Source organism: Ruditapes philippinarum, unplaced genomic scaffold, assembly GCF_026571515.1.
Source record: "Ruditapes philippinarum isolate M1 unplaced genomic scaffold, ASM2657151v2 ctg7430_1_1_1_1, whole genome shotgun sequence".
In the NCBI taxonomy this organism is placed as follows: domain Eukaryota; kingdom Metazoa; phylum Mollusca; class Bivalvia; order Venerida; family Veneridae; genus Ruditapes; species Ruditapes philippinarum.
The window spans coordinates 1-20,765 of NW_026853862.1; the positions used below are offsets into that span (position 1 = coordinate 1).

The window sequence follows — 20,765 nt, forward strand, 5'->3', positions numbered from 1 at the left end:
AACCGTTGGTCAATTTCTCGTTTCCGGATGATAACTAGAGTTCCTTTTGACCTACAGCCCTCAAACTTCATAGGATGATTGGTCTGATAGAGCTGATGATCCCTATTATTTTTGGGGTCAGTAGGTCAAAGGTCAAGGTCACACTGACCGTTGGTCAATTTCTCGTTTCCGGATGATAACTAGAGTTCCTTTAGACCTACAGACCTCAAACTTCATAGGATGATTGGTCTTATTGAGTAGATGATCCCTATTGTTTTTGGGGTCAGTAGTTCAAAGGTCAAGGTCACACTGACCGTTGGTCAATTTCTCGTTTCCGGATGATAACTAGAGTTCCTTTAGACCTACAGACCTCAAACTTCATAGGATGATTGGTCTTATAGAGCAGATGATCCCTATTGTTTTTGGGGTCAGTAGGTCAAAGGTCAAGGTCCACAGTGACCGTTGGTCAATTTCTCATTTCCGGATGATAACTAGAGTTCCTTTTGACCTACAACCCTCAAACTTCATAGGATGATTGGTCTTATTAATCAAATGATCCCTATTGTTTTAATGGTCAGTAGGTCAAAGGTCAAGGTCACAGCGACCGTTGGTTAATTTCTCCTTTCCGGATGATATCTAGAGTTCCTTTAGACCTACAACCCTCAAACTTCATAGGATGATTGGTCTTATTGAGCAGATGATCCCTCTTGTTTATGGGGTCAGTAGGTCAAAGGTTAAGGTCACAGTGACCATTGGTCATTTTCTCATTTCCGGATGATAACTAGAGTTCTTATCAGTGAGGACATTTAACTATTATTGATATATCAGTGATATATCAGTTGTCTGGTTTTATATACTCTGTTCTTTTATCTCCATTTCCATTCCTGTTTCCATTCACAGTTATTCTCAGCAGTGGGGGAGACATGCGCTTTTTTACAAAAGCATCCTCTAGTTTATTCTTTATCCTGCTGAAAGACTTTGCCACCATCATCATTTCAGTCTGACAGGCTCTACAATTTTGACTGGCTGACTTTAAATTTTCTTACTCAGTGTTGATAATGGACAATCCATGAAATGGAAGCTAAATCCATTTAGGATGTCGAATAGGTTTAGGGTTAAACTAAGTTGTTAGCATTGTTGTATATGTCATGTTTCATTAAGAATAATTCAGTACCAGCTGTACAGTAAACATATGCACTTTTTGGTATGATGTAACTTTGGATGAAATCTACACCTACAAAACTAGTCTATATTTCATCATAGTCAGAAGTCATACTAGAAAATACAAATTAACCACAAAAAATATTTATATATATATTGTTACTTCAGGCCAAGATGAAGAAATTGAAGGACAAATATAAAGATCAGGATGAGGAAGAGAGACAACTCCGTATGGAAATTCTTGCTGTGAGTTTCATTGTTTGTTTGCTATGCTAACAGGGCAACTGAGTATTAATTGTAAATAGTTAATTTAGAATTTTGAAAGGTAATTAAAGCTACAGATTTTTCCTTGAATTTCACAAATTTTCTGTGATGTTCAGGTTTACATTAAAAAGTGATGAGAAAACAAAATTACTACAATGTTTTACAAGTACAAATGTACATTTGTATACCAAAGCAATCTTTCTATGGCAAATATGAAGAAAACTATTCAGCTGAAATTTTTGGATTTAATTATATGAGAGCACACTGTACATAAATCAAACTTATGATTCATGATTGATCAAGGCCAGCTCACCAGAATATGTAGTTTAACTGTTTGATTAGTAAATCTGTTTACCTTGATATCCGAGGAATATGGAAAATGAAACTACACTTTTTATTTTGAGATGATTGATACTTTTCTTTATCTACAGTCTGCTGGCAGTAAAAAGGAAGATAAAAAGAAGAAAGGAAAGAAGGATGAAAAAGGACGTCCACAATCTGCAGTGGAGAAAAAACCCCAACAACAACAGAGAAAGAAGCCAGAACTTGTTGATATCATTATTAAAGATGTTGAAAACACAGCAATTACAGGTATGTTGTCCCAACTTTTTTCAGATTTAGATTTTTTGTGAAAAATAATGAGCATGTGTAAAGGTTTCTATATTGAATTTTGATATGCATTCCTTTAGTAAATTGTAAATTCTGCTCTGGTGGCACATAAATCAGATTATCATAGAGCTGTAATCTTTATGTTACCCTGTATTTAACAGTAAATTCTCTGACAATGTTTTTCTTATTAGAAAATGTCTTATTTTTTTTATTGGCATATGGGGAGGCTCAGCTTTCATGGCCAAGTGGTTATGGTTAGTTGTTCACTAATACTTGTAATATTGAGTGGAGTTTTCCTACACCAGTAAAGCTTGAAAGACATATGACATTTATAGTGCTTTTGTCACTAAGGTTGTTGACTTGAAAACCATTTGCCCCTCACGCCTGTGGGTTAGATTCTCGTCAGGAACTTCAGATTGTTTTCATGTTGAAAAGCTATCCAGCTAGCTTATGGTAAGTTGTTGGTTCTACTCAGGTGCCCCTTATGCCTGAAAAATGCACAGAGGGGTACCAGTAAAGCTGGAAAGTCGTCATAAAAAAGAGAAGAAAAAACAAAATTGATCATGACAATTAAAAGTGATACTTGAATATGATTTCAGAGGATCCTACAAACAATAAAGAGATTGTAGAAGCTCAGGTCAATGACGATGATGAGAAGTTAGAAGATGACACACAAACTACTGATGTAAGTCTTCATAATATAACAGTGACAATAAAAAGCAATAGAAGACTGTATAACTAGTATTATGTCATGTGAAAACATAAAGTCTATGTCAAATAAATGAAATAGGAGATTTGAATTTTAAGAGAATTAAAATCAGTATAAGTTTTGACATTATTGTTAACTTTTTTTGCCCATTGGATAGTTCTCTTGAAAATTACATGATTGAATTATGCAGTCATTTTCTGTTTCTTTGTTCCAGGAAAAATGATTAAATGTTTTCTGACATGATTTTCTTTCTTTTAATACACACATTGCAGAAAATTTGCCCATGACACTCATGATTGAACATTTTTTACCCTTTAAATAGTCCACTAGGAAATTGTGTGATTGCATTGTGTTGTCATTTTCCTTTTCTCTGTTCCAGAAAAAATAATTTAATACAAGATCATTTTACCATGGCTTTATACTATTTCAACTTATCTATTTTTTCAGGACCAGCAGATTTTGAATTCTTTGACTGGCATACCAAATATTGAGGATGAGTTGCTGTTTGCTCTGCCAGTCTGTGCTCCATACAATGCACTGACAAATTATAAGTAAGTGACAAATTGTTAGCAAGTTTTACAAATTGAATGCAAGTCTAGTAATTTGTAAGTTAAGTATGACAATTAGAAGTGTCTGACAAATAATATTTAAGTTTCGCAAATTTCATTTAAGACTGATATATGTTAAATGTTAAGTAATTCTGAGTCTAAAAAGTTATAATTATGTTTCATTAATTATAGATAAATCTGACATATTGTAAGGAAGAAGTTTTACACATAATAAATTATAATGTCACTTATTTGGTGTAATGATAATGAATTTAAGCCAAACCATATTTTAAGTCCTACACTATTTCTATAAAGACTTGAAAAATGACCCCCTTCTGATGATTTTGTTCAGCTTTTATGTTTAAAGCGTATATCAATTTGTATGAATTTGAAAATTAAAACAATAACCTCTCAAAATGTTTGGTCATGCAGCTCTAATGACATGACTAAAAGTGAAATTTTGGTAATATTTTTATTGTCTTACGTATAATTTTCACCATTCATATTAAATCTTTCAGGTACAAGGTTAAGCTGCTGCCAGGGTCAACAAAAAGAGGAAAAGGTACAAAATTAATTAGACTATTATTTGATCATTTTAGACATAGAAAGTCTTACAAACACTTGATTGACAAAGCCATTGATTGACTAGTTAAATTTAGCCTGTGTGTTTTCTAAAGATACTATAAATGGTACCTAGTGTACTTAACTTTTCAACCAACTTAATCTTAGCCTATAGGTTACTCACTTGGGGAGAGCCAGCATTAATGTTAAAAACAGCATTTGGCCCAAGCCTTTCATATGTTGTGTTAAAAGTATAAGCGTGTTTGAAGTCAGTAAATTTATGCAACAAAATATAATGAAAACAATAATTAGGCCAGTTTAAAACTGTTGATAATATTTAGTCAGTTAGTTAATAAAATTTAATGACTAGTACTCATGCAAGATTGATAAACCAACTGTCTTGCTGGTTTATTAAACCGTAACCTGCTAAATTTCTCAAATGCAATCGACCGGCTTCCATTTTTCATCATGCAAAATAATTGATCAAACATTCAATCTGTTTGTGTAAAAATGAAATGTTTGTTTTCTTTTTAGCTGCAAAAATTGCCATTAACATGTTCCAGTATGATAAAACTATAACACCAAGAGAAAGAGACCTTGTAAAAATATCAAAGGTGAGCTTTATGTTATAATATTGGCATGAATAGCTCAATAAGGAGAGCATTGTGTTTGTAAACCAGGGGATGCTGGCTAGATCATTGGGCAAGGCGTAATTTCTCCATGTCAATTGATATGACAATAATATGTGTTAAATCGGCTTAAAAAACCAACAGAAAAATTGGTTATAAAGGTTACTGGTGGTATAGCCTGAATGAATTTGAGCTAAGATGCTTGCTGAGAGTTATAAAGATCTTAAAAAGGGCAATAAGAGAAGTTTATAATAATGCAAACCTTTTCCAAAATTGCAAAAAATTAAACATTAGTAATAAGATATCTTATACCTTATATTTTTCAGGATGTGAACATATCACGGAACATTCCAGGAAAAGTGAAGGTCACAGCCCCAAACATTAGCAAGGTGAAGAGGAAGTGAATTCAAAATCAGACAATAAAATCTAATTGTGCAATTGAATATTATAATGATAAATAATTATTATAAGACTATGATAAAAGAAAGATTATTTCTTTTCAAATAATTGTTGAATAAATACTTAATTTCTTTTATCATTTAGACATGGTATTTAGTACTTTTTCTGAAAAGGTGAGTTCTTGCTTTGTTTGCTCAAGGATTTTATTTAATTATGTAACAAAAAATGCTATAGCTCAAGGATAAAATTTGTGTATGAATATATTTATCTTAGAGTCCTTCCCCTCTATTGTTAAGTTTTATCATTTCTTGATGCAGCAATGTGAAATAAAAAAAAGATAATGGCTGTTATAAAGACAATTGTTGTTTGGTGATGTACATAATAATAAATTCTCAAAAACCATTTTACACTATGTTGATTTATGTAATGCAATATTGCAGGCAAATGATAGAAGTCAATTATTATACACTTTTAAACCTAAAATAGAATTGTGGCATGTATTGGGTGGCAGAGGGAAAAGAAACAGGGGTTTCCTTTATAAATGAACAATACACAATGAAACATTATCAAAAAGATGTTATTTGCAGGACATGCCCCTGGAAAGGAAAATTTATTTTAATTTACCTTTTTGTAATATACAAACCTGACCTAGACCAATGCATGTAGAAGTACGCACCTACATTCCCTTTTCAACTGCAATGAGGCATTGTACACTTTGACCTTTATAGTGTTTATAGGGTGGAAACGAAAACCAAAGCAACTAAAAGTTGATTTATACCAATGTACTAAGGTATATTTTGCATCAATTAAATTACATCTCATCACTTGAATGCTTAGCATACAGTCGTAGGAACATAAATGTACAAATATATATACTGTATATATAAATTACTATTTTTGGCGGTAAATTTTTAATGAATTGATAGGTGTTTGTGTTATAGATAAACGTTTATAAAAATGGCGGGTAGCCGGTCATGAAGGGAAGTCATGAAGTACCTATGAGAGAGACTTGATAAGAGTCAGCTGTAATTGCTGAAACATTACTTTTGTATTCATTTTGTATTCATTTTGTACACAATCATTTTGTTAACGGCCATTTTGAAAACGACCATGTACTATGGTCCTGTTGGGGTACAAGCACTCAAAACCTTTTTTAAATCGGGTTCTGATAAAAAACGCTCATTATGAGATCAGATTGTTGACAAGCAAAAATTCACCATATTACTGTGCCACTATGATAATTTGAGTTCTGAAATACCACGGGGGAGAATCGTGCCGTTTGTTACCCAAACAAACAAGATGGCGGATGCAGTCGAAAAGTAAGTTTTTCCCTTTTTTCTCTGAAATTCGTAATGTTCTAGTGTAAATGTACATATAACAACCTTCTCCACAATTTTTCGAGCACACAGGATTTATTTCATGATGTTTTGTCCCGTACTTCTTCTGAAATGCACGTCACCAGAATCGAAGCGAGAGAATTTTCCACCGGTTTGATCGTGGTAACGTACGGCTTCTCTAAAATTCACTGTTTCGTTTACAAAATGTATGGCTTTAAAAAGTTGCACAAATATGAATGATTACGTACGGCGCATTTTTCTGCTTATTAGAATTTCTATATATTAGTTTGTATCGGATAGAAAAGTTACGTTTCTTGCTTGGGTCTTTCCTGACATAAAAGGATGTGTAGAACCAAACAAAGGAACTGAATATTAATTAGTGTTTGTATAATAATATTTGTCTGGATAGAAATATCTAAATCCGATATGTAAACACAAAGAATTTTTAAGAAATACAGCGTTTTCATTGGATGACAAATAAAGCTGGACACTAAATAAAATTAGTGTCCAAATGTATTTGTCATGAATGGAAACCTGTCTTTTTTTCAAAATTATTTGTGTTAATTCAAGTGGGTCATACTATGCGCGCGCATCCTCAAAATTCTGATACCGCGAACACTTTTTCAGCAAAAAAAAAAACAACAAAAACAAAAAACGAGTCATGCAAAGCAATCAGAATAGATTTGAATTAAATTCTACTATAAACTAACTTCCAGTTGTGTTTAATCAGCAATTTCTCAATTTCTGTAACATTTCAACGCCGGGTGTATGCAGTATCCAGAATCAAAATCGCACTCAACTCGAAATACTGACGAGAAAGGGAAGACTTGTGTCAAGGCATTTGGATTATTAAAACTAGAAGTAAGGCTATCTTTTTTCCAAAAAAAATTAAATTGCGCGCGCATGGTATGACCCCTTGTAATTTTCATAGAAGAACAAAAGTCAATACTTCATAGTCTCCTTCTATTTGTCATATACAGTGCTTCATAGAACCGCGTTTGTAAAAATAGTCATTTGCATTAATTTGCACATGCACTTTCGTGGGCCGCTTTTAAATATTAATTAAGTAAAAATTACGCCTGAAGGCCAACCTATATTAGTTTTGTATATATACATGCAGTTCAGATTTAAATCCACGTCTTCGCGAAAAAGATACTGCACGTGTTAAAGTAAAAACCAAGACAAAATGTCAAGTAATATATATTTATTACAAATGTAGGAAAAAGTCTAAGTTTCTAATTTCTGTAGAATAGCACGGATATAGAGGATATTGAATGAGTGTAAGTTCAATACTGAATTTATTGCACGAGTTGGATAAAATTATTTTATGAGAGCCTTTGGCAAGCATAATATTATTTTATTCAACGAGTTCAATAAATTCAGTAATGAATTTACACGAATTTAATATTCTATTTATCACATACCCAAAATCACGACCGTTTAAAGTGAAAAAGAGTCACTGTTCATTGACGCGCCTATAGTATAACGCTAACAATTACGGTATGTTTGTGTAACGCTAATGACGTCACGTCAAAATATATGCACGGTCGTACATACCATTTTTACGGATTTTTTTTCGCAAAATCGACACAGGCGTGTGATCATTCGGAACTGCCTCGGCTATTATCTATAATAACCTCGGAAACAATACGGATTGAAAGTAGTTCTACCACGTGGTTTCAGATGTAAACAGAAACAGAGATAATGTAAAACGAATGTATATATTTGACATCTAATGTATGTCCCGGTACTCTTATGCTTGAAAATATGTCTGACAACAATTTACAATTTAAGTATGCCCACTGATGTTCAATTTTAAACAAATCCAGGTTGTTTTTTTGTACTTTCGGTTTCTACAACCATTTAATAATAAATATATAAATAATGTATTATTTGCTATTGTACCTATGAATTCACTTATTTTAGGTGGACTTTTACTACATATATTGGAAATAAACTTGTCAACAACTCCAAGCATTAAATTACTATTTGTTAACATGTTTAGTTTCTTAGCGTAGGTTAGACCGAAATACCGCATCCGTTCTGTGTATTCATACTATTGTGTTCGAGGTCCTTATCCGAAGACTGACGGAAAGGGCCGAGTAGTTGCGATTGGCGTGTGATAAGAACACTAACATGTGCTTCGTAAATACTATTTTCATTGTAGCGTAGAATTTTTTATAACCGTTCTTTCATAAAGATAATGACGTCATAAGGGCGCATGAGTTGTCTGGCATTAAAGGTAACAGACGCGTTTTCCGGCATGAAAAAAAAATACATCGGAATCCAAATCCGATTAGAAACTTATATTTCATTGTCGGTAAAATGTTTACCACTTGAAATTAATAAGCAAATTTTAAAGTCACTCTTTTATTGCTGATAACTACAATACTTTTTATAAAAAAATTGATTGTTCGGGAATTTGTGGGGAAAAAAACGCCAGAATATGAAAGGCAAATTCATGTAACAGTTTTGATCAAATTATCATGTTCCTTTCATTCATAATTAAAACACTGTATGGTTAGGTCGTGCAAATATCTGACGTCATAGTGATGCAACGACACGCTAAGTGGTAGAGTTTAAATATTGACCGCCAGTCAAATGAATAGGAAATTTCTTATTTGCTAAATTTATTAAACTTTTTGTCATGATATTATTTTTTAACGCATGCAATAAATTCAATATAGAACCTACACTCATTCATTATTCTCTGTTATGTACATGTTTTTTTCTTTCAATGAGCGACCAGATTGAATAAACACAGACTCATTTCATCTGGATGTAAGCTAGTCGCAATCACTTTTAGACAACAATACACACTATTTCCTGGAAGTGGAGGCTGCAATTTATACAAAAAATCTCATGTGAGTTTAATTGGAAGATTAATAACAACGAATATCTATTATGCCACCAGCTAGAAAGATATTCATACCCGATGGGGCAGCATTGTCCAATTATTTATTGCTGAACTGACAAACATTTTTTTCCAGATATATATCATATCCTACATACAAATAATTCATTATCAGCTGACAATCCACCAAGTAGAAAAATGCGCCGTACGTTATCATTGATATTTTGCGCGCTATACGTTATCATTTCCGGAAAATGCCCCGATATTAATATTTAAAGCAGTAAATTTAGCCAGAATAGGTATGGATGCTAAGACGACAACCTACTACAACTTTTTAAAGTCAGCGGTTTCAGTTAATATACATATTTGAAAAAGAAACTAAATTTGTGAGAAGAAGCCGTACGTTATATCACGATCAAACCGGTGGAAAATTCTCTCGCTTCGATTCTTGTGACGCGCATTTCAAAAGAAGTACGGGACGAAACATCATGAAATAAAATCTTATGTGCCCGAAAAGTTGTGGAGAAGGTTTATATATATATATATATATATATATATATATACATATATATATATATATATATATATATATATATATATATATATATATATATATATATATATATATATATATTATTACACAAGAACATCACGAATTTCAGAGAAAAAAGGGAAAAACTTACTTTTCGACTGCATCCGCCATCTTGTTTGTTTGGTAACGAACGGCATGATACTCCCCGTGTTGGTGTTATCAAAAAAGTTTGAGAGCTGTCTGATCAACATGTCAAAATGAACAAAATGTGGGGATAAACCCATTGCGTAAGAGCGTTATACGTAGGTTATATTTTAATTAACAGGAAGGTGCACTAGAACGGGGTGTTATAAATAAATGTATCAAAAATGTTAAGTTGCAAACAATACTGATAAAAGATGGGGAAACAGAATAAAGTGATTCCTTTTCTGATTTATATTGCAATTTTTATTATCTAAAGTTTGATAATAATCATTTGCACAGGTGCAAACCCGGTTTATAGCATTGTGAATGTCGGGCGGATGGGCTGTTGGTAGGGCAGGCGCCGGATTGGCGGGGAAAATTTTTGTAACAGTTTTCGTATTAACTACTTATCACAGCCAAGTGATATTTTACTGTGTGCTCACATACGGTGGGATTCAACTTCAGGTCTTTGGCTTATCCACTTCCAGTTTACCAACTTAGATAACTTTTCGCTAGGAATGGCCAACGGTAGGAAATTTCAGTAACATTTTTCTCAGCAGCTACTTATCACAGCCTCTTGATATTTAGTGTACAGCATTAAAACGTGTTCTCATACCTCGGGACTCGACTTCAGGTCTTTGGCTCATCCTCTTCCTACTTACCAACTTCAAATTTTCGACATTATTGTTCAATGGAAGAAAATTTTCGTAGCATCACAGCTTCATGATGTTTGGAATTCAAATACAACCCGGCCATTTCTGTCTTTTACTAATTTTTCTATGATTTTTTATTATATTTGTGTAAAAAAAAACTACATGATTGTGATGAAAATCAGAGAAATCATTCTTGTGAATATTAAGATATAATGCTAACCTTCGGCGTCTTATTATTATTAAGGGTCATAATATATATAGTGGGGATATCTGTGTTCTTAAGACACATTTCATTTCTAGTTGGAATTTAATTCAAGGTCACTTTCCAAGACCCATAACTATGGCATGGATTTTGAACAAAATCAGGCCCTTCCTGAATTGAACAAACGTCTTTGGTCAATATCCAAGACACATAACTATATATCATGTACATATACATTATTTGTATTTTTGGAATGAAATCTTCCTGTTTGCTGATTCTAACATTATCCAGGCTATTTTACTATCAAACACTAAAAATGATTACACTAATTGTCACACTGGCAGCTCTTCTGTAAACATGTAAACTCTGATTGCATATTTCTGCCTGTAAATGGTAACAGTTGAAGAAATTGAATCTTTTTCTTGTATACTATTGTCTTAAATTCAGGTCATAAACAATTTACAGTGTTTTGGCAAGCAAAGCAAACATTTTTTTCTTAAATAACTATGACTGCATTAAAAGCTGAACATTTTCTAACACATCAAATATTTTATTCGTTATTCAAGTATTTATGATCAGGTTGTACAGTAAAATATATACATAGTAAATTTGCACCCAACATAGTTAATTACATCTTATGAAAATGGCACAGTATAACCAGTAATGTGTCAGTATCACGGTTAAACCCAAACAGACAACTAACCTAACATTAACATTATATTCTGTTGAATATGACATTTCAAGGTTTCTCTTGCTGGGTCGTGTGAAGGTTGCGTTCATTGAACGGCACCTTTCCTTGTTGATTTTGTTTATCATATCGTATGTTGCCATGTGGGCAAGTAGTTATACCATGTTTAATTAGTAATCCAAGGATTGCTGACCTCATGATTTTAAACTCCGCCAGTTGTAAGCCTTTAATTCCTTAAGCAAGAAACTTATGGCTTATTACTTGTTGGTGTTAGGAACAGATTCAAGAATTCCGAGTGTGAATATAAGCTTATAGCTTCCTTCACAATGAAACTAAAATAAATTTTGTATAAACTAAGATTTATGTCAAGTGTTAAAGATTCTTATTCTACTGCAACCTTTGCTGTAGTATGACCGATTGTTGATGAGCTTCAGTGTAAGCGTTGTTATGGTTTATTCTACTAGTGACACATTAAAACTTATTTTGTTTGGCATTCCCACAAACAATCTCTTGGTATTTGGGCAGTATGCAACACTTTTGGTTGATTTAATCCATGACTTTTATCTTTCAAGATCTTCACTTAAGTGAGGTCACACGATAATTGATGGATATTATCGGATGTAAATCAGATTCAAGAATTCAGAGTGTGTTTATAAGCTTATAGCTTCCTTCACTTTTAAACTTAGATAATTTATAAACTGTGATATATTTAAGTCAAGCGTTAAAGATTACGACCCTTATTCTACCTAAATATGAGCAGTAGTATGACTGCTTGTTGATGAGTCTCTGTGTAAGGGTTGTTATTGCTTATTCTACCAACACTTTGAAAACTTTTATTTTATTTGGCATTCCCACAAACAATCTCTTAGTGACTGGGCAGTATGCAACTCTCTCTGGCTTATCTAAGCCATCATTTTTATCTATCAAAATCTTCACTTTAGTGAGGTCACTTGATACTTGATGGATATTTCCAGAGTGAAAACCACAAACATATACTGATCCATATTCATCAACAGCAAGTTGATAAGGTGTTTTCAATTGATCATCCTTGTAGACAGCCTTCACCTTACCATCAGGTTAAACAGGTGTGTGTTTTTTGCGATCAGAAACATATATCATAGTATTGTCAGGACTGACAGTTAAGTAGCAAGGTTCAATAAACAGATTTTGACCATTATCATCTTTGCCAAATGTTTTCACTATTTCACCTGACATACTTAGAATCTTAACAATAGCTGGATTCCAATATGAAACTACAAGATAGGGATTCCTATAGGCAATACCAGTACAAAGACCATTTACTGGTATTTCAGTGATATCTAAAACTTTCATATCTTCTGAAAATGTTATAAATCTGATCATGCTTTCATTTGGAAATGTTACAGCAACTTTATAATCTGAAACTTTTGTAATATCAAATGGATTTGAACAAAATTTTACGTCATCCATACGATTTGCCTGTGAATTTTCTAGTTTGTATATGACTAGGCTACACTTTTTATAATCTGATATAAGAAGTGTATGTTCAGATAGGACAAATAAAGAGGATATGAGGTCAATGTGACAGTTGATATCAAAATTAAATACAACCTTCCTTACTACAGCTGATGCATCTACATTTTCAAATGTGAAAAACCTTGTTTCACTTTCAAGAGATAGTTCTGTTGGTTGAATGTCTGAGGTTTTGAGTTTGTAGTGCTGTATGTAGGCTTGTTGTATTTGTTCAATATTTTGGTGAAGTTGTTCACACAGTGGTTTTGTAGATTTCAATTTTATAAAAAGTTTACAGTTTTCACCTAATTTCTGGGCTTGTTCTAGATCAACAGTAAGAACCTTCAAGTTTTCAACCAAATTCAAATGTTCTGACTTGAGTACCTTAAATTCTGTGTTAGTGCTCAGAACCTTTTCTTTCATATCTGTTTCAGCTTTTGTTATCTTGTTTTTAACCATTCTCTCCTTTTCAGACAACACTTGAACTAGATCTAACTTTTCTTGCTTCAACTTTGCAATGGCCTCTTCCATCATTTTATCAAAGTCATCAATAAGATCTTGATGTTGTTGTTTTTAGGCTTCTATCAGTTTATCTTTGTGCTCCTTACATGCTTCTATTGCCTGTTCTTCTTGTTTGTGAACCACTTTACTATTGTCATTTAACAGCTTTTCTGTGTCTTTTATGTAAACAGTCATTTTATCCAATTTCTGTTGAAGGTCTTTTAGTTCATCACTATTTTGTATGCCTGAAGCAACGGTTGGTAAATGGTTCACGTCACTACATTTAACATGCTCATTATCCTTGCATTTTTTGCAGGCTTCTTTGCTACACTCAGAGCAGTAAAACTTGATCAGCTGTTGAGGATGATTGTAACACTTTTCTAAATAAAAATCTTGTGGCATACTGTCACTATCTTGAATTTTGTGAGTTTTTGATTGTCTCTTATGATATTTTTGACAGGTCACACATTTATATTCCACACAATCCACACAGAAAGCTACAGCGGGTGTATAGCCATCACCATGTTTTTCACATTCTTCACAGTACATTTCCTTAACTTCATCTGAGTCAAATGTTGTTGATGCACCGTCATCAGTAGCCATTTCTTTCTCTTTTTTTTAGGAAGTTTAGAAAATTCCTGATTTTCTGAATTTCTTTTAATGTATCCTTTCCCTTGAAGTAAAGTACAATGTATTCGAGTTTGAAAGGTTTTCTTTAAGAGATTTTTTCGATTGTTTTGAAAGTTATAACATAGGCCATATAATTATATACATGTAATGATATGTGATCATATGAGGGACCAAAGGTTTTGTTTAATTTTATGATATGGTAGTTTGATAAGCCTGTATCAGTTTTATAATGTTTAAAGTTAAAATCTGTGTTCTTGTTATCAAAATAATATCAGTTCACTCTTGTTGTAAAATCGTTCTACCTTTGACTTTTCTTGATAATACATGTATCTAAGGCAGTTATAATGTAAAGGTATGATACTGGATCAAGCAGTGCATGTCTAGATAAAAGAATAAAATGAGATCTTTTAAAAGAGTTGAAATTAAAGACATTCTGCATTTCTGCATGCCTGTACTTTTGATATCTGGAAAATATATGTGAACAATGTGGTTTTGTTTGGACTACAAAAGTTATATAAACCATAGCCTTAGGATAAACATTGGCTATGCCCTGAATATCACTTAGTTTTTATGCCCGTCATGATGATAAGAGGTTACATGCGTTTGAAAACCTTGTACTTCTCATAACTCTGTCATGCTTCAAGGGATTTTGAAATAATTTGGCACAAATGTGTAGCATGATAGACGGTGTTTAATGGGCATGGCCTATATCCCTTTTCTTTAATACAATTATTCTTATTCAAAATTCAAACAGTGATTTTGTAAACTTTAGGATGTAGATATATAGCTTTATACATTCTAAAATATAGCAGTACAGCAACTTAAAAATATAACATTCCCGACAATTAAGTAAGCATTCCAGGGACTTAGAGAATAGCATTCCAGAAACTTAAAGTATAGCAGTCGTGAAAATAATTTTAGTATCACATGAGTATTTCATGCATTCCAGATACTCAAAAGTAAAGCATTCCAGAGACTTCATGGTAAAGCATTTCAGAGACATAAAATATAGCATTCCTATTCCATAGACCGAAAGTAAAGCATTTCAGAGACTCAAAAGTAAAGCATTCCAGAGACAGAAAAGTATTACATTCCAGGGACCTAAAAGTATAGCATTGAATGGACCAGAAACTTAAAAGCATAGCATGCCTGAGACTTGTGAACATGTAAATAGATATATTTTTTCAATTATTTTATAATATTATTAATAGGAGATGTGTATGTGCATATTGACCTTCATGGTGCTAGCAGTGTGATTATCAAGCATGACACTGGGGGAACCAATACCACCAAAGACTCTGAATGAAGTTGGAACCATGGCTATATTTAACAGTGCAGCCTGGGATGCTGAAGTGGTAACCAGTGCCTGGTGGGTGTATCCTAGTCAGGTATCAAAGACTGCGTCCTCTGGGGAGTATCTCGCCACTGGTAGTTTCATGATCAGAGGTTGGTAAATGAAAAATATGACATTCTTTCACTTGAATATTTTAGATTTTTTCCATAGAAATAGTCTTTAAATTATAGCTTTTAATCCGAATTGCTGGAACATTTGCAAAATTGTTGCTTTATGATTGGGAAGATTTTGAATAAATTGGCACAAATAATCACGAGACTATGTGCTTATGATATGCATGGTACAACATCAAGGTCGTGGTTGGTTAAAGGTAAAAAAATACACATTTATGTCCATGCGGAAGGGGATTTAGCTGTTCTTTAGACTGCCTTTTTCTGTGTTAATAGGCAAGAAATTCAAAATATTTGTTTTCTGCTTAAGAAAGGATAGGTATAGTTTTTGGAATCTGATTAAGTGGTATGCCAAAATATAAATTAGTCTTTAATACCATGCATATTGAAAGTAATTATAATTGTTAAAACCGCACACCTTTAGATTCATGCTAATTTTCATCCAACTTACAATCCATGTGAATTACCAAAAAGAATTCAAAATAATCATCTGATGATGAGCAAACAAATAATGATAAAAGTGATGATACTGATAGAGAAAATGCCAAAAATGACTCAAAGAATGACGAAAAAGCAGATAATAGTGCAAGTACTAAAGTAAAAGTAATATAGGTTATTACGCTTCTCCCCCACCCTAAAAAAAAAAAATATCATCCCGTTATACCCCCAAATTGAAAAGTACAGAAATGCTTAAATCATGATAATTATAGTACCCGCCAAAAAAAAAAAAATTTTTATCCCCGGCGGGACTCGAACCCGCGACCTCTAAACCCGAAAAAATTATATTAATAAAAAGTAAAAAAAACTATATAATTTCCAAAACACAACTAATTGTTAATCCATTGTTGTTTATTTTCTGACCTTTCTCATCACAAACGCTTATACTTAATTCAGAAATATCACCATGTGTCAATTGTTTGTATTGTGGATTACTAAAATTAATATGAACAATATCACCGAATGGTTTATTTTCAACGGGAACAACACAAAGAATATTACTAGGAGCACCATCAAAGAAATTGTAAGAACTATTTATCTGCTCAAGATGAACATATAGTTGTTTATAAGGTGCAAAATCTATTGTTCTTTCACCGTAGTGCGTTTCATTAGCAGTAAATCCTTTCTTATTTTTTAAACCCTAATATTTGTTTTTAAACCTTTACTTATATTCAAATTATCTGAAGTAATTAAAGAGGCAATACCATTTGTTTCATTTACAGTTAATGTAATATTATAATTGTCAAATATATCTACTATTTGTTGAAAACTGTAATAACCATTTGTAATCTTGTTAGGACTATCAAAATACTTTGTATATATTCATCAATTAAATTATACCAACCTATAGTATAAGTAAAAACTCTTTAATCCGATTCTCTTATTTCCACATTTGTTATCTATATATTGTAGCAAATTTATAGTGTTTTCAATGTTTGAAATTGTTTGATACATTTTTTAATGAATAAAAATGACAGTACATAATTTCAAATACAACAAAGAAGTAGTTTATAATACAGGAGGAATATACCTTTAAAAACCTATAAATATAATAAAACAATCCGTTATTATTTCATCAGATAAATAAAAGTTTTAATGCGGATTTCCCAAATATATTTGAAAATTACCTATTACCAAAAATATCATCAAATGAAATAGTTAATAGATGGAATGCAGACTGGTTATCGTTTTTGGCAAAATCAATTAAACTTTGCTATATGGGTGTGCTACTATACAGGTTGTGGTATAGATGTTAACAACCATTTAAAAGCAGGAGGGTTGACCGGTTCACTATTCTTATTTCACGTTTACTACCAAACAAGAAGAATATTATTTGAATTATCTATTGCCCTACCACAAGATAAAAGTTGGAATGCATTTAACAACAGTTATGACCGTGGTGCTTACGAAAGAATATGTAAAGAGTTTAATGTAGACCCTCATTCAGATTGGAGACAAAAAATGTATCCGAGTGGTGATGGTTTAGGATTAGTTCACACAACTAGTCACTCTGCATGGAAACGAACTGATTTTAGACATGATTATTCTTCAAAACATATTTCTAGCAGCACATCATCTGATTTAGATTTAACAAAAATGACATTCGGACCAGAAGTTCCAGGTGGAAGAAAATGTGGTATTTCATCATGCGAATATCTTCCACCAAAGAAAATTCATATTGATTATATTCAACAAGAAGATGATGTTAAGCGATGTTTGGATCTAATCTTATTCTCGATACTGCAGAAGGTTCTCGCGAGAGCAGGCGGCGTTCACGGATTGAACGAACAATATAGAACTATGCTGGCTATTCTTGTTCCACCAAATCTCAAACAAGAACTGATTAACCGGAAACAGGAACAGCTTTTGATGCGCGCAAAAGAAAAGTTTCTTGCAATGTTGAACGATGCTATCAATACCCTTAGATTTACAGTATCCTAAATAACCGATGATCAAAACCACATTCAAAATTGCAGAAGTAAAGTGACTATTTTACGGAATTGGCTTTGTACATGTTCCTCCTCAATCCTGGAATAAAATTGGAGAAATACAAACTCTAATAATAAAATTAAACAAAATGATATCAAAAAGCTCGGATTGAATAATGATGTTAATATTCAACCAATTCCAACAATTATACATACAGAAATTAAAGGAACGCCAACAAAGAAATCTTTACCAGAACCTAAAGAAATAGCTAAATCTTTAGTTAAAGTGTCAGATGTAATAGAAAAAAATATATCAATAGAACACGAAGATAAAAGAGCAGCATTAATCGTTGGTAGTATAGTAATAGGTATTATTACATTTTACTTTTTACGAATATAATTATTAGCAGTTGCATACAACATTCCGACAACAAGAACAACTACAGCCCATAAATGTTCACCAAACCAGGATACAACTTTACCCGCGGAAGAAAGCAACCAAGAAACAATAGCACCGATAATACCGGGCAATGCTTCTGCAGCTTTACCAGCTAGAGTAGCTAACAGTTTACCAAGATTTGATAATTGTTTTTTTATCCAGTCTTTTACACCACTTCCATCTTTTGGAGGAGGCTTAGGTGTTGTAGTTCCACCACCGGTAGTAGGAATTAAAGTCTCAACAATAACACCAATAATCATTCCAAAAGCAGTTAAAACACTAACAATTGTAATTCCTTGTTCTCTAAATAATGTTTTTATTCTCTGAGCTAATGTAGTGTCTTCTTTTAATACTTTATTTATTGTTTCCTTTATCCTATTTACCTGACTACGTAATTTATCTCTATAACATTAATTACTTCCAGTCTTGCACTTTTTTTTCAAACTCCAAATCTCTTATTCGACTACTTATCCTTTCTCTATTTGGAATTCATCATTATCTGATTTGGCTTGTTCTAATTTATGTTTTTCTTTTTTCTATGTCTTTATTTGTTTCATTCAATTTAGTCAATTCATTTGCAATCTCTTCTTTTACAGTAGTCATTGCTTTGAGGACACCATCCATTTCTCTCTTTGTCATATCTGTTTGTGTTTCTTGTTCGTCAGTAAATGATGTTTCTATTACTTTCACTGCAGTTTCAGCTGCATTAGGTAAATCAGTCATTTCTATATTATCAACATTAGGTAGATCATCTTTCACCTTTTGCAAGCTTTTAGCCGCTTGTGCTGATAATCGTTTTAGTTGTAGATCTATAATCAGGTAAGCTTAATAAGTCTCTAATTTTATTTTGCTCCACCACTACCAATTCTACTCGACAAAGAACCCAAGTTTATAAAACTACCACCTTTTTTGGTAGTAATTTGAATATCTATATCACCTAACTTTAAAAATAGTGTTTTATTATCAGGACCAAGTTCAAAGTTTGAATAATCAATAAATACTGGGTCTAACCCATACTTTTTCTTTTATCAACTTGTAATATTCTTTAACTACATATTGTTTCTGTTTTTACTATTAATTGTGTTCTTGTATCAACATCATCACCGATATCCTAACGCAATATGAGCACTTTGGTTTTGTATAGTTCTATTAAATTCATAATCATCATCTACAATTAATTATTATCCTCATCATAGTCATCTTTATTATCAAACGCAGAATTATCAAATTTCAAATTCGCCTTGTCAAGCCCATTTTAATGTCACTTAAAAAATATCCTTCAAAAATTGTCCCTTCTAAAAATGTCGGCTTTTGGAGAAGAAAATTACTAACCCCGTACACTGAAAATTCAATAAGAGAACCACGTGGTTATATCCCCACAGAGGAATTCGTCAGCAGTGTTGTTATAACCAATAATCATTTCAACTATTGACCAAAAATCAAGAACGACATCCACAGGTCGAGATTTCCTAATCTAAGTAGCAATCGCATTTATTGTTCCCGGATCAGTCAGATTAAGCATTTGAAATTTGAACGAAACTCTAACAAGATGTAAATGCAACAGTATATCATGAACATAGGGACCAGAGGCAGATAATTAAGAAAACAACAATTAGAATAAGTGGAGCAAAGTTATGTCTATTGATGATAGCGATATTTACCATTGTTATATCGATTTATGGAAGTCTCCCCCTGAACGTTTAAATATGGCCTATCAAGGTATCGGTAAAAATAATATGTTAAAACATAGGATTGGTGCTGCAGATGCTTCATCAGACAAAGAAGACGAGGCTGTAGCAAAAGCATACAAGAACAGATTTTGCATCCCACTTGATTTTGAACTATTAGAAACTCATATGCCATTTTATCAAGCTGGTCTTGGTGACAGACTCGAATATGAACTTACTTTCAATGATTATGAAAAAGTAATTAAATCAACAGATGCTACTTCAAGTTATACAATCAAAAACATATGTTTGGAATTCGATATGGTGTCTGACCCAGAACTTGCAAGACAAATAAGACAACAGGTAGATGGTAAAATGGTTATTTTATATGACAGAATACTAAGACACAGAAAAATAACTAAAAATAAATCTGATACGCTTTGGAATATTAATCTAAATGTTCCTGCTAGAAAAGTATGAAAGGTATTCTAATGTTAATCGAAGACCCGGAAAGAACATCAACTGAAACTTATTACAATCCGAATATAACAAAGCTAGAAATGACAATAGAAGGCAGTCCCGAATCAACTCATACAGTCAAGGAATGAAATCTTATCAACAGTGGGATGAGATAAATAAATCCCTTGCTTTTAAATTCAAAACGAAATAAAGAAACAAGTATGATTGTAAAAGATTTATGTTTCACTAGTACAAACATTAAGAAAATATCTAACAAACAATTATGCATTATGGTTAGATTTACGTTCAACGGATGAGAAACACCATGGTCTTCCGGAGAAGAATGAAAAGTGCAATCAGAAGGGTATAACAAACAAATC

General features: G+C 32.5%; 2 protein-coding genes across 4 annotated transcripts in view; one reads left to right on the plus strand and one right to left on the minus strand.

Moving 5' to 3' along the window:
• The first annotated feature begins 1,256 nt into the window (after window positions 1–1,256).
• Window positions 1,257–20,765, plus strand: part of LOC132738194 (ribosome quality control complex subunit NEMF-like) — a 36,895-nt gene continuing 17,386 nt past the window's right edge. Inside the window, exons 1-7 of one of the 3 annotated variants that reach the window (XM_060725661.1) lie at window positions 1,257–1,386; window positions 1,836–1,995; window positions 2,613–2,698; window positions 3,170–3,273; window positions 3,789–3,832; window positions 4,366–4,445; window positions 4,787–5,173. In XM_060725661.1, the coding sequence (XP_060581644.1) occupies window positions 1,315–1,386; window positions 1,836–1,995; window positions 2,613–2,698; window positions 3,170–3,273; window positions 3,789–3,832; window positions 4,366–4,445; window positions 4,787–4,864 (624 nt within the window). In that variant the 5' untranslated portion in view covers window positions 1,257–1,314 and the 3' untranslated portion in view covers window positions 4,865–5,173. Of the gene's footprint in view, window positions 1,387–1,835; window positions 1,996–2,612; window positions 2,699–3,169; window positions 3,274–3,788; window positions 3,833–4,365; window positions 4,446–4,786; window positions 5,174–20,765 lie in introns of those variants that run through there. The other 2 variants (XM_060725662.1, XM_060725660.1) reach the window with 2 other exon arrangements.
• Window positions 13,352–14,057, minus strand: LOC132738192 (transcription intermediary factor 1-alpha-like). The gene has a single exon (XM_060725658.1). The coding sequence runs from the start codon at window positions 13,901–13,903 to the stop codon at window positions 13,373–13,375; it is 531 nt and encodes a 176-aa protein (XP_060581641.1). The 5' UTR covers window positions 13,904–14,057; the 3' UTR covers window positions 13,352–13,372.

Bases quoted from the DNA above. Each gene is read 5' to 3' on its own strand.
- LOC132738192 (XM_060725658.1), bottom strand. From the start codon at position 13,903: ATGGCTACTGATGACGGTGCATCAACAACATTTGACTCAGATGAAGTT.